At 39.7% G+C, this 18,216-nt stretch overlaps 1 protein-coding gene across 1 annotated transcript in view; it reads left to right on the forward strand.

The window, feature by feature from the left end:
* Positions 1-18,216, forward strand: part of PTPN14 (protein tyrosine phosphatase non-receptor type 14) — a gene marked incomplete at both ends in the record, with an annotated part of 69,806 nt that overhangs the window by 20,799 nt on the left and 30,791 nt on the right. The window contains 3 exons of the mRNA XM_082480900.1: positions 12,506-12,603; positions 14,804-14,871; positions 17,632-17,702. Of these exons, the coding sequence (XP_082337026.1) occupies positions 12,506-12,603; positions 14,804-14,871; positions 17,632-17,702 (237 nt within the window). The remainder of the gene's footprint in view (positions 1-12,505; positions 12,604-14,803; positions 14,872-17,631; positions 17,703-18,216) is intronic.

Raw genomic sequence — 18,216 nt, forward strand, 5'->3', positions numbered from 1 at the left:
GTCATGGGGTGATTTTGCTTTCCCTAGAAAAAAAAGATGTTCTCTTCAATTTTTTGGTTTACTGGAGAAAGGATAAGAAAAGTGGAAAACAGGAAACACTTGTCATCTCTAGCTGCTTGAGTCACAGAAGTGCCTGTCAGCCTTTATGCATTACCTTAAATTAAGATGAAAAGGATTATTCCTCGTCTAATCTAGAACTGTGCTTCTCGCTGGCATTGTCATTTAGACTACTGCGAAGTGCTTGACTACCTTTTTTTCCCCTTAAGGTGTAGTAGCAACGGATATCATTGCAGAATTAGGTTGCCCATTCATTAAGGAGCATGGTGTGCACAGTGAATATTATGGTGTACCTCATAGATTGGTATGCTGCTTCTGACTTGTCTCCCGGTGAAGTTTAAGGCACCGTTTTTGACACAGGAATACGTTACCTAAATTGGTCCTAGTATTCTCCTGTTTATCTTCTCATGTAATGCAGTAGCAGTGACCAGCAGTTTCTCCTTAAGGAATTGCAGACTGCTATGGGATATGCCACTTAAAGTCTTCACAGGACAGACAGATCCTACCTCAGTCATGTAGTTTCTCCTGTTGAAGCCTCAAGAATGAAGGTTGCTCTAGTCTTCCTGTGTAATCAGTGAGAAGAAATGGGCATTTCCACAGCATGATTCAGGATTCCTCTATTGTGCATTGCTTTGTGCAGGTGATTCATTCTCTCTTTTCCACTGAATGTTTTGAAAAGCAAACTGTGGCTCACTGGTCTTCTATTTAGAAGTCCCAGATAGATGTTTGAAATTTGGCTATAGTGTCAGAAGGAGGGTCAAGCCAGTAGCAGCAACCTGTGAGCAAACAGACCTGTGCTTTTTGATCGGGGTTTCTAACTGCTTTGGAAATTTTGAGAATTCAATAGGCAGTAGAAGTCTTGGTTACAGGAGCACTGCCAGTCTTCAATTACATTTATCAAATTTTGATGGTTGCACTGCAGGCTGGAGCAAATTTTTTCACATCTCTTATAGCTGAGACACAAGCCACGAAAACTAATTCTAAACATACCGTTTTTCGGGGAGCAGAACACCTTTAATGTTTTTTGCCTTGCTGGCTGCATATAATGCTAAAGGAGCTGCAGTTGGATGTCAGTACAATCCTGAAGTCTCTGAATGTGTTTAAAAGAAGCATTTGTGTGGAGGCCCTTATGCAGCTGAAAATCTCAACAAGAATTTGGCAGAAATCTCAGTGTCGGAAGATGGCAGATTCCTGTGCAATGAGTTGTTTACTGGTTCACTGTTTTATCTTTGGCAGCTGCTTTTGCACTTGATATCTTCAGCTGTTTTTGAAGCTTTTACAAAGAGTAATTATTCATTTCATGAAATGGATCTACTTTACCCACCCAACAGGGCACTGATTCACATATTTCTCTGGCAACATCCTGTTGTTATCAGAGCTGTGTTCACTTTTGCAGGGTTGCGTTCACTGGGATGTTAGAACTTCCTGGGCCATGGTTTTATTGCATGATTTACTGATGCCTAGGGTGACTGTTTTCAATGGTTCCTGTGAAAACACTAGGGTCATCAAGCTCTTTGGGAGGTGGAAACAACCTGAGTATTCCTGTTTTCTGCTGGCAGTGAGTGCTAACGTAGGTACTTCAACAATCCTTTCACAGGAATATGAGCTATTTTACTGATGGCCTGCAGATAGGTGGCAACTCCATTGTGTCACATTTCAAGCAATGTTTTCTTATTACCAGGGCATATTACTGTAAAAGGCAGTAGTGAATGGACTGAATTTTAGCTTCCTACAAGGTAAAATTCCACTAAATCAATAGAGCTTTCTCAGACCTTGATTATGTGAGGTTGGGATACTACCTAAAGGTTTTACTGATAGGGTTTTTTTGAATCAGTTCCATAAATTCATGAAGAAGGTTTCACTGCAGGCTACCAGAGCATTTTTATTTTTTTTTAAAGTTCAGGTTAAGCACACATTCCATAAGTTTGAACGTGTTCACTTCCTCTTTGAATAAAGTAACACCTGAATACACTTGCATGCTGCTCTGCACCCACAAACCAACCATTCTGTGTTGTGCTTCTGGATGCTTACATATGCACACCAGTTGTCTGCTGGTACGTGTGTTCACTCTGTTCAACTTCTGCATCAATATCTTTAACCAGAAAAGGCTGGTGGATGTAACATCATTCCAGACTGTAGAGCCCTACTGGAGGAGAATATTTAAAATATATATTGAAAAACGAGACAGGATTTATGTGGTATATATAATGTTTTATTACTCCAACTGGCATAAGGGAGGGGGGAGCATGGGGCGATCAGAACTCTTAATGTTTATGTCCAAAGAATAGTTTGGAGTTATGCCTGTACTTAGCCCATTTTTGAAAAAGTTATCTATTTATTTTCAGTGTTGCAGAGTATAAGCTACAGTATACATATGTTCTAGTTAACTCACCACATTTTTTTAGCATGATATTCTAACCTGCTGGACCATTAACCTGGCTGGCTACCAGGAGAATTTTCAAACTGTTGACCTATATTGCATCCATATGTAACTTAAACCACCTTTTCCCACAGTGGAGGCAGCTTGAAGGTTAGCTGCGTTTTCTTTTCAGTGCAGGGAACGGCATATTTTGAACTGAGTCAACACATATGAGTAGAAGTTAATCTAAGCTATTATTAACTTTTGGGGGTCTAATATAATTTTTGCTGAAATTTTTCCCGGTTTCAAATCAGGAAATACCAACCGGATTTTTTGTGCTCCTCTTCCCCATGAGGTTTAGTAGTTTTCAGCATATATAGCCATCGCTCATCTTTTCATTTTTTCATCTTTGTGAGGATGGATCTTCACAGCTGCCATTACTTTTATGCTATCTAAGGATTTGGGGGCATGAGTTGCTGTCTGTGCATGGGACCTGATGGTTTGAATATGTGACTAATTAAGTGGGAAATGACATGTAGACTGCATGCCATGTCATATTATTGAGCACCTATATACAGGCGGAGCCTATATGTGGTTGGAGCTCCTATTCATAGTTGGAGCCCATGTTTTGTGTCATGCAGCAAAGTAGGGGTGATGGCTAGTAGAACCGCTCTGCAAAGTGATACAGAGTGGTATTCTGCAGTGTAGTCCCTCTGATTTTGCTGTTGAGGCAGATGGTGGCTTTGCAAGCAAAAGCTCCTCACCAGAGCTGCCTCTGGCACGCACAGCCCAGGGTGAGGAGAAGGAGCCCTGGGATCATGTATGGGAATGGGGGAGACCATGTTAGTAGGAAAGTGAAGGTGGAGGCAGGAGTTTTGTGAGACCTTGTGGGTTTGCACTCAGAAAAAAACCCACAACCTGTTGAGTAGTGATAGGGTTTTTTTTCTTGCAGATGGCACAAAAAAGCTGAAGGAAGTTTAGCAAGAGGGATTTTTCTCATAGGCTCTGATATCCATTTGACCTGTGGACCCTACTGAGGAAGAGGTGATCTGGGTTTAGTTCCAGTGTTACCACCATTATGGGAATTTGCATCCTGCCTCAGGCCCCTTTCTCTCACTGTGGGTTTTTTCTCCCCCCCCCCGCCCCCCCCCTTTTTTTTTTTTGGCGATAGGGTGGGAGAATGAGAATACTGATCTTCCTCTACAGTATTTAAGCTCTATGTATGAAAAGCAGTATGTGGCATTGCTGCAATTCACCTACCTGACTCGGTTCTAGGGTGGTTTTTTTTTTTAATCATCAAAAAAGAAAGTAAAGCTTATAAGAAAAAATAAAGTCTCCTGTATTGTAACCTTTGGATCTCTGTAGCCAAATTCAAGTGTTTTGCTCAGTTCAGGAGAAATGAGCATGTAGTTGAGCATGTATTTAAGCTTTTAGCTTAAAACCCAAACCAGATGGATACATGGCTTTTTTTCAAAGACATGTTGTTAACAAACTCTTCACTCCCAAATGTTTTATTCTAGTGTTTCCGTGTAATATTTCTGCTTGCATTGAATGTTGTTTTTCAGCTGAAAATGCTAAAATACAGATCTCTGAGCATTATATGATTTTGATTGTTTTGCTTTACTTTTGCAATTCTACTCCAGACATGGTGGTGTCACCATGGCCTGGCTTTGCTGGACTCCAACTTGCAGACACCAAACGTAGCCTTTGCTGAGAGAGAGAGGACTTGGAAGACAAGAGAATATGGCTACCCCATTTTTTTTACTCTAAAAGGCATGTTGGAGTTTTGTGCTGTATAATTCTTTAGGTATTTGGATTGACTCTGATAAAATTATAGGTGGTTGTAAGGGAGTTTATTGTACTTATAAATTGTCGTGGGGCTCCCTGTAATTTGTTATAATTAATTCAAGAGTTCAAGGGCAGAAAATCAGGATCAGGTTGTGGCATGCCTTCCTTTCTTGCTAAAGCATGCCATTACTGGCCTCTTTATTTAAGGTTTAACTTTGTGTTTGTGGGTTTATTTGAACTTGGAGTATCAAAAAAAGTATAATACACTCTTAACAAAAAGTACAAGTACAGAGGATGGACCTGTTGCGGTTGGGGGGTTCCTTTTTAAATATAGAGATATTGGTGGATACTGTAAAGCTGCATCTGCTGGCTAAGCCTCTGGCGGAAGGAGTGCGTGTTTTGGAAGGCTTGTGTCATGTCTGCAGGCCACAACAAGGCTTGGGTGCACGTCTGTGCTTGTGGGCCATCAGAAATGGCAGGAAAAGAAGACAACTCGCAGAGCACTTTTTTATAATCCAAGCTCAGTCTTTTGCTGCCAATGAGAACGCTAAGTGTGATGCTGTTATCCCATGTCTAACTGCTAAGGGTTTCACTAGCCATCCATTTAACATTGGACACCAAAGAGCCACACTTTGATACCTGGCTATACTGGAAGCAGCTGCTTATGTGAGGGGTTATAAAGCGTGTATTACCTTCCTAAACAGTCCCATGTCCATTTGCAATACATACATTCTTTTCTTTTTGAATGCTCAATTTTGCTGCAGAAATTTGACTTCATTGACTGATTCATACCAGAAAAAAAACTTATTGCTCCTAAAGTGCTCATAGTTTGCATTTACATTTGAAATCTTCTGCCAGCTGTGTAAAGAATTGGTGGAGGTGGAGCTCTGAAGCTCTAATAGGCTGTCCTTTGGGGAATGTATGCAAACAAACAACCTTTCAATAGTAAACTGATGAAATAGAGGCGGTAAACAAGAACTTAGCAGTGCAAAAGTCTGACCAGACTGTTTTTAGGTGCACAAAGGTTTTTGTGTTCTAGTATCCTTAGCCAGGAGTTGACTGTGTAGCTGGATCTTAGCCTTTGGAAGACATTGGCCTTTGGTAGGAACTTCACTGGTCAGATGTGGTAGCTTACCTTTCAGCGTGTGCCTCATTGCAGCTCGTAGAGCAAGCCAGCCATTGAGACTGTGGATTGTTCGTCCTTATGCTCACAAGTTGCATGTCAAAACAAAAGGAAAGTGACCGTCATTGTGAAATTAGCCTGTTTTAGCCAAATTCCCTTTTCTCCCCTCCAGCTGTAAACTGTTGTTTTTAAAGAGAGAGATTGAGTGATGTGGAAGTAGGTGATATGAACTGTTTTGATCTGTCCTCCTTTTTCATTCCTACGTGCTAAAATTATGCCAACCCAGCATTGTTCTGTCTCATTGGGAAGGGGAAAAGGAATGACAAAAATCTTTCCGTATATTTCATTTATTTTCCTTTTAGTTTCAGTCATGTTTTCCATCCAGCTGCTGGAGGAAACCAGGACGTAGACAGTTGGATGCTGCTTTTGAACAGCCTCATTTCTCAGTTACCTGAAGCTAACCTTGACCTACCTTATAAGGTTGTTATGATCAAGGAATTCCTACCCTAGAAACTGTTATGACTGTGTTTATACTATTGGCATTGACAGTTTGAGCTTCTGAAGGAATTTCCTCCTGCATGCGAGACAAAGGCTCTTTCGTCTCCTTCCCTCTTTTTTTTCTGGCATGTCTGCTGATCTTTCTGAAGGTCTGTGACAGGGTGTGGTAGACTTGTTCTCAATAATACCCTTCCAAAAATATTACCCTTTAGTAGTGGAAGCACTGCCGTTGCTTTTTATATTCTACCACAAATCCCAGATAAATGGCTATTGTCCAGTACTGCAAAACATTAGACTTTCCCTTTGAGAGAAGTTGATGAAATTCCAGAGGAGGGAGCTGGAAATGTTCTGTTTATCAACACCATCTAAGTTCTTTACAATGGCAAAGACAAGGCCTTTGCACTGCTTTACTGACAATGACATCATCACTGTGTATGCACCTCTGTTTTTTTTTTTTTAAAGTGCCTTTAGATTAAGATGTGCTGATTGAATCCTTGCATCTAGAATGTGTTTCAGCATGTTCAAGCCCAGAAATCATAACAACATCTTTGCCAATATACTTAACATTGTATCTGAAAAGACCAGTCTTGTCTGCCTGCCTGCCTTCTTTTCTTGCCATATAAAATCCGGTCCAAGTATGCAGTCAGTTTTGTTGCAGTATATCGAGTGACCCACATGAAATAAGCAGCATCCAGTAAGAAGCACTCTGAATTGAGACTTGGGAACAAAACGTAGATCTTCCAAATCTGCCTTGGTTTCCTGCCCGAGTTTACTTGAGTAACTTTACCAGCCACATGCCTCAGATACTCTATTTATAAAATTAGGCTAATGATCATAAATACTACTTGAAGCATGTTTTTCTTAGAAAAGCAACCAGTAAGAGTTAAGTATTATTATCATTGTCTCAAATATGTAATAAATAAAAATAACCTTTTGGTCATTATCAATTAGTTCCTTTCATTGTCCATTGAATAGCTGAGTCATTGGCTCATCCAAATCAAGGGCTGAGAAAATAGGAAAGACTGTTTAAAATAAAAAATGGGTTTATCTTTAAAATGTAGCATACAGGTATCTGTGGAATCCTCTTGCTAAATAGTATCAAAGCCAAGATCGTGATAGATTTTAAGGTGTGAGGTGAACAATAGACACATCAATAGCAAAGCTAATGCTTAAAATAATTCTAGTAAATGATAAAAGGCCTCTGTTCTGGAGAAACTGCTTCCCCTGTGGGCAGATTATTGCATAAGTCTACATTGCAGCGTCTCTGCTCAGAAGTATATTACCATACTAAGGTAAAACCCAAATGAGCTGAGTCGGACTGTTGTTGTGATTCCATGGAACTTTTATTGTGTTCCTAATTTTAGAAGATCATATTGTGCTCTAATTGCAGTTTTTCTTGAAGTTGGAAAAGAGCTGAAGGTATTGAGCTAAATCACTCGTGGGCCAATCTGTTTCTCCTTTGAGTCTTAAAGATTTCTTATTTTGGAGATATGAAACGGTAAAGCAGTTCTCTCTTCCTCCAGAGAAGTTAAACTACATAGCTATGCAGTTATCCAACAGATAGGCTTGATGCCAAAAAGGTACCTAATGAGTTATAAAAAAGTTAGTCATGCCAGCAATTGCATCATTAGAAACAATTTTAAAGGAGTTGTACCTCTTGGGTAACTAATACATGTTTTGTAGTACTTTGTGTATTTTCAGATACAGTTTCAATACCAATAAATATTTACCTTGAGTGTAATGTATTTATTCATACTGGCCAGAAAAACACACTGACTGATAAAAAGAAAGTTTTTTTTAAAAGTGTTTCCTGCTGCCCTAGAGATAAAGTGTATATTCCAAACCCTTTCTGTCCCTGATGCAAAAAGAACGAAAGTAAAACCAGGGAAAAATAACATTTTCAAACAGTATTAGTCCTTATTATCTTGATCCTGTCACCTTTTTGTATAAATGTATAGATGTATGTATGTATGAAACAGATATTTAGATTGTAAATCCCTGGGGCAATAAGCATTTTTTTTGTTCTGTTCTTGTACATTTCCTAGCAGAGTTGGATGCTTGATTACTAAGGCTACCGGGTCTGGCAAGCTCGAGTAATTATTAAAGAAGTATTTGCCTTGTGGTTCTTTGGAAGTCACTGGTAGGAAAATTGTGAAGATGCAGTGCACCAGTGCAATTACTCTGCAGAACTAAGCCATGCTCTTACTTTTGTAAACAGTCCTTTACTTTCTCTACAAAGATCTCACTTCCGATATTGATCAGGCCAGGTTCTGCATGGCTTATGGTATCTGACCCATTGGTTGTTGAAGAGAACGGAAATCAGTAGAGTTGAGTTATTTTCTGCATATGTAAAACAGCAACCGGGGTTATACATCAGATAAACAGTAGTGATGGAAGGATACAATGAATTCACTGACACTATACAAACACCCACGTTCTTTTTTGAAGTGACAGGAGAACAAACACGAATCCTGATCTTGGGAGGTGTATACAGAATTGTATGGGCAAATGGAGTTTCTCTGCATTTACACAGCTGTAGCCAAGTCTGAATCTGGGTGTTGCAATTAAATTTTAAACCAGTACCCTTATCTCCTGCTTACTAATACTATTTGGCGGGGTTTTTTTCCGCTGATAAAGTATGGATTGCTAAAATGCAGCTGTTGATTCTAGAATTCAGATGTTGTCCAGTTGCAGCTTATTTACTTTATAAAAATGTGCTTTTTGATGCAATAGATGCAAATATTCTTTGAATGTTTTCTGTGTTGGCTAAATAGAGTTGTGGGAAATGATATGCTTATAATTATGGCTTTGTTCAGACTTGTTGTCCACTCCCATTCCCCTTGGAATTAGCTACAGGCTGGCAAACTGTAGTAGCCTTTCTTATATTGAATACACAACGGCTCTGCTAAAAATGTTTAACCCAAAATGAGCAACGAAGGTGAGAGATTTCAGCTCTCAGCCTACTTGGCTATAGTGGTGTCTCTTCTGCCCTGCACTCCCCTAGTATGCCAGAATGGCTTTGTGATTAAAGCTTTGTAAGTCTTAGTTTTGAATTTCTTGCCTTTTATTATTTGGGGGTGTAGATTGCAAACTTCTCTTTTCGTTCAGTTTCCATATGCTTTCTCAACTAAACCACCTAATAGGCGGGGCTTATAAAATGCATATTTTTATCTGCTGTTCTGGAACAGCTTTCCTCAGTGAATCTATAGCTGAATCATTTTTAAAATGTCTGATTTCCCTCAAATTATAGATCTACTTTTGCAATCCAAGCGAACAAAGAGCAGCCTCAGCAAGCATAGTGACATAATAACAGCATTTAACATAATTTCAGATGGAGGAGCCTCAAATTCTTGACAGAATATGGGCCAATTTCTCCTCTCCGTTGGCTGGGCAGAGAGCCTGACCACAGTTTTGCAGCATGGCTGAGCCATGAATCTGTGGCTGGCAGAGCTATTATAATCTTCTAGCAGAGCTTCCTCCAGGGTATGCTCCTCCTCTTCCTTGGCAGTGGAATTAGCCACTCCAGTTTGTGCCTTGTGAAAGGAGATGTCCCAGTTCGTGCCTTATGTGGTCACAGTGAAAGGAGATGTCAGGGGACACCTTAGGTGGGTGACCCTTGTCGTTGTCAGTCCAGGGGTAAAGATGAAACTGGTACAGATCATAGGTTTCTGCCTCAATCTTCTTCAGTTTACCTTGGCACTTCCATTAAAAAAGGCATGAGAGCCATAGTAGGTGATTGCTTTTCAGTGCATTTGCCTGTGAAAAGTGACAACTTTCTCCATGAGGTTTCTTCTGATGGATGCTCTAGTTAAATGTCAGACAGCTAATTAGATACATCTTTCAAACACTTTCTACGTGTCAATCTACAATATATAATAAATGCTAAAATTGCAGCTAAACCCCCACATCACTGTTTCTTTTGAAAGTCATGGTTGTAATATTTGATGCTACAGTAACAGCATTGACATTGTATTTTTGATGATGCTTACCTAAATAATCCTTTCTATGATTTATCTATAGTTTTGCGGGCACTGTGGTTGAAATCATGGCTCTGCTAAAGCTGGTGACATTCTTCACTTCTATAACACTAGGGCGTCACTATAAGATTTCACATTATTTTAACTTTCATGTAGTCTCTTAATTTTTCATTTGTTTTAATAGTAGCTCCAACTTTATGGCAGATGTGGATTTTACTTTTGTTCTGTTAGACTAGAATATGTAACACATGAATATATGTGTAGCATTGGCATAAATAGCCTGCTTGCGGGATTACAAGTCGCGAAGACCAGATTCAGCAAACACTTGCTCACCTGCATACTTGATAAAGCAGCTTATGTCAAGCTTGTATGAAAGCATGTGTATTTTCAGAATTGGGATTTAGTTGTTGCAGAGAAGTGGAAACAAGCTGATTTTGTCTCTTGGACCGAACAAGTGTGAAACACGGGGCTGAAGCACAGGGCTCAAGCTGAGAAGCTGTATGCTCTTTACACTGCCTCTCTCAATCAAATTTCAAAATCCCCTAAAGTTTTAATCTTCATTAGGCTGTGTGAAAGCCAAAGCTAAGCATTTTAAATGAGATTATATTTTTTCTGTTTGAAAATGTTCTTCTGCCTTTTGTAAGGGAGAGGGGAAGAGGAAGCCTAAAACCAGTAACCCAACAATTACTTTTTAAGCACACGTAAAAATTGTGAACTCCGAAGGGAACTTCTCAGACATGAAGAATACGTGCAGAGACCTTCCCTGGGAGGATTTGTCTGCCCTGCTGTGCGTGTAGCCTCTAAGCACCCTGTCGCCGTGAGAGTAGGGGTCTGGTCAGAGCATTGGTGCTGTCTAGTGGCAAGTTACTGCATCTCACATCGCTGACAGAAGAGTTAACTGAAGAAAAATGTAAAATGCTTCATTTGATTAATAGCCCTCAAAGCATGGCTTGGGTTATGCTGGTTTTGAAGCACGTAGGTATTTTCTAATGCCTCCGCACAGAATTAAACGACAACATTTTCGAGTACAGTTAAGGCAGTGCAGTCCCTGTAAGATGGGTTACAGTGGTTCTCCTTTCCAAGAAGGAAAGGTTAGCTGCATTGGTACTGGGAAGGTTACACGCACGCACGCATGTCTGAAATCATTAAAACAAGACCAGAACAGTTTCTTTGCCATTCCTAAAGGTTCAAAGGTAAGGTCAGATGTGGCGTGCCAGTTGCAGATGAGTCCAGTTAGGGGTGTACTGCCCCCAAACTTTCTGCTGTCCACTTTGGAGAGGTTGCAGTCTCTGAGACCAGCTAGCACACTTGTGTGCCATTTCTTTCTAACTCAGTTTATCTCAAGTGATTGTTTTAAATCCATGCCAATGTGAGGGGCTGCCCTTTGTGTTAGGGGGGGGGGTAAGCAGGCATACAGCTGAAGGGAGCAGTGACCTCCTAACCTGGTTCAGCTTCAGCCAGACCAGCATGTCTGGTCACAGCCAGAGAAACCCCTTTGTTGGTTTTTGGGGTTGCGTTACCCAGGTGCATCAGTTACTATTGGCAGGTGTGGGGGTTGGGTGCAGGATGCTGAGTGCACATGTGGACTGTGGCTTCACTGGGCTCAGACCTAATGAATTGATGCACGTTGGCTGAGAAGGAATTGTGTTTCAACTCAGTTGGAACAGATTACATATGCCTGCACCAAAAGTTTAAGCCGATGGACATGAGATCATTATATCGCTGTAACTCAACTGTATTTGATTATTGGCACATCAGTGGTTGATATGGTGTCCTTGCAATTGTGGCTATAATTTCTTCAGCTGCCAGTCTTGCCCCTGCCTGGTTTTACTGCCCATGCCACACAGGTAGCTCAAGAGAACATGCGTTGGTGCCTGCAGAATAAAAAGTTGTGGCCTGTTAACAAAGCTGTCTCCACTGGACTTTAACCTGATATGCTGGAGGGACTGGTACATATCCCTGCTGCTTTGGCCAGCTCTGCTGTGGGTCCGGTCCAGTTTGGTGGATGGGAGGGATGCACAGATGGGTATAGTAACTTGTTAAGCTTTTTGTGGAAAGCTTCTTGTTTGTCCTTATCTTCTCTATTGCAAATGTAAGGTGAAATGTGTGAGTTGTGTCACTATGGTTAAAACTAACATAGTTTTTCTTGTGATTTGTTACTGCGGGATCAGCAAGTGCATGATATTAGGAGCTGGTTTTGCTTGATTTGTGTGCCTAAGTCATCCTTACAGATGAGAGATATGAATTTTAAAAAGCTTCTATATGGGCCATAGTTAAAGTTATGTCAGTAGGCCAAAGTATATTGCTAAAATTCTGTTTCTTCTATCAAAATGGGGACACTGGAGCAAAAACAATAGAAGAAATGTGGAATGCTCTCTTTTTGTATTGGTGATTGCATGATCTTCAGTAACCTCTACAAAGTTATGGAGGAGATAATCCCAGCAGATGTCCCCCTTCTATGTGGTCTAGGGAACACAAATTAGAACTTTTTATTTTCCTTTTCATCTACCTGGAAGCATTGCACATGAAGGAATCATATTGGTTTCTTTTGGTAACGTGGAGCTTCTGAAGCCAGGCACAGACTGCTGTTTGACAGCCTACCCTGTTTGTGGTGAGTTTTTCTTGCTTTCAGCAGTCTTTTGTTCTGTATATGTTCTAATTTGTGCCTTTTTTTTTTTTTTTTTTTTTTTTTTTTGTCTGTAGGTACCAGTATTACCTACAAGTGAAAAAGGATGTTCTTGATGGCCGATTACTTCCTTCATTGGAGCAGGGAATTCGACTAGCTGGTTTGGCAGTGCAAGGTAAGATGATGTGACCTGATAACCCTTTTCCAACGTTAGCATCTTTTGGTTTTTTCTACATGTTGACTGGGCACTAACTAAGGTCTTGTATGACTCCTACTCACAACAGCTGGGTTTTCTATTGATTTAAAAGTGCATAGGTGGACTGCCACTGATGAAACACTCACACCCTCGGGGGGAACGATGGACCACATCTGTGTTCAACTTTCCTATTTCCAAAATCCATGTTAGTGAATCTGAACAAAACTCCAGTTCTTCCAACCCCAACCACGGAGTACTTTGCAGAATGAATTTGCTTCACGTTCTCTGGTTTGAAATGCAATTACATCAAAGAGCATAGCAGCAGCTTTAATTTTGCTGTTAATTAAAAACTCATTTTGCTGTAGAGTGTTATCTGAAGTATGAAAGAACACATGACCATAATTGTTATGTGAGTTATAAATTATTAATAAACTACTTCTTACGATGTGATTTTTATTCTGAGCCTCCCAAAGACATTAATAAAAGTGGGATCCCATAATGTATATGGGAAGCCCTGTATTTGGAGAAAGTATGTTTCAGTCCATCTGTGACTATGAGAACCTAAGGTAGAGTTTCAGCAATCATGATCTGGGCCTGTCCTCTGATGAGAGGGAAGGGGGGAGTATATGTATAAATTGCAAACATGAAAATCTGATTCTTGAAAATTAAAGGTTCAATGGAGAGTAATCTAATATGATCTTCCTTAGGGCAGTGGAAATTCCATTTTAGTATCTTATTTCTTAGTTAAAAATTGAAGAAAAAATTTTTCCTGTCAAATATTGAAATGTTTTATTAATAAAGGAAAATATGTATAATATTCCATGCTGAGTCTTGCGATTCAAGTAAATTATTTTTTTCCAGTGTGTGAGTTAGGACTCAATAGATACTGAATATGTTTCATATGTGTTTTTAGAGCATTTTGCTAACTTTGAGGGTGAGTCAGTTTTCGTTATCAGTTTGAAGTAATCACTTTTATTCTGAATTTTCTACATAATCTATTATATTTCAAAGACCATTGCATCAGAATGCTGTGCCTAATCTTGTTCACTTTATTCCTGACCTTGTATTACTCCCTTTGTCCTTTGCATGTGATGCAACCGAAGATATTTGAAATACTTATTTCTTTTAAACTTACAGACTCTGTTTCATGTCCATTTTGATTTCTTTCTGTTTATGTTAAAACATAACTCTGAGGTGAAAACAAAATGAAACTGCATTTTTGGCATCCTGCAATACGTGAAATTGTCTAGAAGCTTTGAAAGAATGTTTAGCTAATATGATTTATGGTGGGAATTTCCAGCTTCTATAATATGAGGATCTTGTAGATGGCGTTTGATCCCGTTCAATTAATATAAAATAAAAACCTCCTGGCAAGATATTCTTTTGATATAAGCTGTTGTGTATTTAGCAGATAGATAAATATAGGCTTTGGGTTTTTTTGTTTTTATGTAGTTAAAGCCTTTAGAAAACATTTTCAAAACTCCATGGTTTCAAGGAGATTTAGACAAGAATCCTCAGCCCAACATATGAGTGAATGTGATCGTAGAGATGAGTACCTCTTAAAGACACGTAGAAGTAAAAAAAACAAGTAGAAAGGTGTGGGGCAGTCAGTTAAACTGAGATGGTGCCTGTACTGTTATATTGGCTACAGAAGGTTAAGACCTCCCCATCCTCCCCCCAACCATCTTGGCTGTTGACAATTTTTAATAGAATCAGCGAGTGGATTTTAACCTCCCAGGCTGTAAAATTAAGCATCTTTTGTACAGTTGTGTGCAATTGTAGCAGGGGTAGGTTAAGGTTGGAAACGCTGAGGAAGCAAAAATGTGCACCATTTTTGAAGAGGCTGAGTGATCCCAGCCTTGTTAGATGCTGGTATTAGTTCACGAAGGCTACAGAAAAAGAAACTCTTGCACTCCTGATGGTTAAGCATTGCAAATGATCATAATATTAGGGATCAAACGAGAGAAATTACTTGTCGGCTATTATTTGATCTCTAGTAATAACACTATTATTTTCAGACCTCCATGTTAAAAGCTAAAGTATAAGCAGAAATCTTTGTGCTGGGTTGTGGCTTCAGAGAGAACTCGCCCACTTGAAATTAAGCATCTGTGCAAAGGTTGAGTGTGGTCTTAACATGTGTGGAAAGTGCTAATATGAGTAATTGTGTTGTTTTTTCCAGCGGATTTTGGAGACTATCATCAGTTTGAATCTCATGACTTCCTCCGAGAATATGTCTTGTTCCCTATGGTGAGTTCCTTATCCCCCTCTTTTGTGGTCTTTTATGAATAATTTCTCCATGCCTCAGAGATGGCTTTGTTGATAACAGAGTAAAAGCACCAATGCTGAACTATTAAGAGTGGAAGTAAACTTTGCTCCCCAAAACCTGCCGTATACTTGATTGTATCTGAATGAGTATATGCTGTGGAAATTTAGCCCTTTTTCAGTTCCTGTTAATCCTCCCCTAGGAATACGTGCCAACAAAAGAAATGTACTTTGAATCAAAAAGAATATGCAACAATTTAGGTGGTGTGTATTAGCAGTACTGCAGTATTAATAACATGGCATAACAAGGAATATGAGGGCTGATGATGTAATAAATGTTGTGTCACAGGAAAAATTGTGTAGCGTTTCCACAAGAGTGTGAATTTACATCAACTGATTATTAGACTGAAGTGAAGCATGGTTCAGATCTTCTCAAAATGTTCTTCAGGGACTGTGCTGTAAATTTGTTTTAAATTTACATTGGAAACTAGCAAATAATTTGAATGCTGAGGGAAGTGGTTTAGATTACTAATGATGTTAGAAACTCCGGTGACAAAGCCAAGCACTTGCAATCCATGACATTGAGGCTCTTTGGGAGGATGGATTAGACGGGGGGAAAAAAAAGCCTGCTGAGGTTAAGGCTGGCTTTATTTTAGATGAACAAGTCCATCAGCACAAGTCTTGAGTGTAAGCTTCATAAACCATAAAAGATCTTGAAATTCTTTCTAACTGGAAAATAAATTTGGAAGTGGGGTGGGGTTCCCATACTCTGAGTGTCGCTGCCTAGAAGTTAAGGCATCTGGTTTCCCTCTGCAATTAGTGGAGCGGTAGAGGGAGAATGATTCATCTCACTGTAATTTGGAGACTTGAGAAAGGCACTTCCAAAAGCATTTCATCCCATTTACTGGCACTCTTTGTACAGGAACTGCAGCAGATAGTCCATTCTCAAGTCCAAAAAGGTGACAGCTGCACAGTGTCTTGAAGTGAAAATGCAATTTCGAGCTGGTACACCAAGTGTAATACCACCTGAGAAAGCAACTCATCAGGAAGGGGAATTAATGAATGTATAGAGGTCTGAATATGCCTTATATAGCTAGAACAAGGCTTCAGTATTGACTTTTTACTAAGAAACTTCTGTTAGCGTGACTAGTGGAGTTGGATTTCTTTGGTAGGCCGCCTTGATGATCTTGCATATAGTTGATGGCTTATGAAGTCACGTACGATAGCCTAAGTGGGAAAGAAGATGGCTTCAGATCTAGACAGATAAATATGTTGTCAAGCTGTCAGTTTGTAAATTACTGAACTTCTGAAAAATAACTGATATTATTTTTCTATTCAGAAAAATTGGCGGGGGGGGGTAGGCCTCTAGATGAGCCTTCAGGTGGTTAATTTCTGTGTGGTTCAGCAATTTACTCTTTGGGCCTGTCTCCTAGAACCCCCATGTTTGAGTCAACTGCCTACATGGTATTGTGGTCTTGGTTTTTGTGTGCTTACTTTGTGGTATCTTGCCTTTCACCCATGCTACTATTGCTAAATTTAACAAAATCAGCAGTGCCTGCTTCCTACAGTCCTCACAAGCTTATTCTTAAATCAACTGTTTCTCTAGACATTTCTTTAACTACTTGTCTCTGCTCTTCTGGGGAGGAGTGGGTAACGTAATAGTAAATATTTCACTGCAAGTTCAGTGACAGTTGCTAAGTACTGCAGATATAAACGAGTCCTGAAGCGAGTGGGAGGATTTGAGTGAATCTCCAGCATAGAAAGAGCCTCCAACGAGAACGTTGCTATAAATTCATTAGTGAAGTGAGCTGGTGGATGAGGGAGGGGCAGCTACATTTCTACTGTTTGATCTTGGGAGGCTACAATGTGTGTCAAATGGCATTTCTTCAGCAGGGAAAAGAACAAAGTTATGTACACAGTACACCCCACAGGTGTGTAGCTGTGCATAGGCATGTACCATGCCATTTTTCATTAGCACGCTACCAATTTCACATTTTTTTGTGGCAGAAGCAAATATCAGAGGGAGGGCCCCATTGAGCAAGAAACAGGCAGTGTATTTAAGTATGTTACATCCAGCCTTAAGGCTTTTTAAAATAAAAATAAGAACTCAGAGGTTTTGCAAGAAAGTTTTTCAGCTTCCCTTTTTTTTTTTTTTTTTTTTTTGCTTTGAATTTATGAGTGGACTTCCTTTATTAACTTGCTCTCAATTATTTCAGAATTGTTTCTACCACACATTATTAAATTTGCAGAAGATAAAACTTTCTGTAGGTTGCATGACAGAAAATAACCATGACTAGGTTTTCCATGGTCTATGCATTATTTTGGGCTGTTTTAAAAGGAATATATTAATTTGTAGACTTCCAGCTGTTTTTAAAGACTTGTTTGGTCCTTATCCAGGAAAAGATCCCTTATCTGCGCTCTATACTCTGTTCTCTATTTTGGAATAATAAGCACCTTACCCCTATTTTTAACAGTATTTTTCTACTCCTTCCCCCCCCCCCCCCCCCCCCCCCCCCCAAAAAAAAAAAGGTATAAAAACCCCAGACCCTTCTGTTCTCCTTGCAGATTTTCAGCATCCCGTGCTCTGAATTTTCAAAGTAGTTCGTGATAGTTTCTCTTTCTGTAACTACCTGGGAGAGTGTGAACAGGGAACAATCTTGAAATATCTGCCATCATAATTCCAGTCTTGCATTTTGTCATGTCTCTCTTTGGATGGGTTTTTCATGCTGCTTCATCTTTTTACAGGATTGGACCCAGGATGAAGCTGTCTTGGAGGAGCTGACTCAAAAGGTTGCTCAGGAGCACCGAACTCACAGGTGAGCTGGACACGTTAAGATTCATATTATGAGGGTTTTTTTTATTGTCATCATCATCCTAGGACTTCCCTTCCTCCCTATGCTTTTCTGGCAGAGGTAGACTAGCCTATCTTCATGTTACTATTACGCTGTGTCTCGCTGGATTTTTAATTAGTCTGTTACAGAGGATTATCTGCCTCTTGTGAACACAAAATGGCCGAGGAACTTAATCCCAAATAAATGAGCATTTGCACCATAACGTTTAATGAGCATGTCTAACACTACTTGCACTATGTAGTAGACTTCTTTGTCTTCTTGGTTTCACTTAAGTCCTGATGGTGAAAGATCCTGTGACTTGATCGGAGCTGGTCCGAGGATCTGTCTGAGGATTTTCTCCCACTCAAGACAGAGGGGGATACACACACTCTCAATGTAATGGAAATGAAAAAATAACAGGAGTTGGGTTTTAAATCTAGTTGTGGAAAAGATACAATATGCTGTTACTAGTTAATGAGCTAGGATTGTATGTATTACT

This window comes from Vanellus vanellus (genome assembly GCF_965231255.1).
Source record: "Vanellus vanellus genome assembly, chromosome: 3".
Lineage (NCBI taxonomy): Eukaryota > Metazoa > Chordata > Aves > Charadriiformes > Charadriidae > Vanellus > Vanellus vanellus.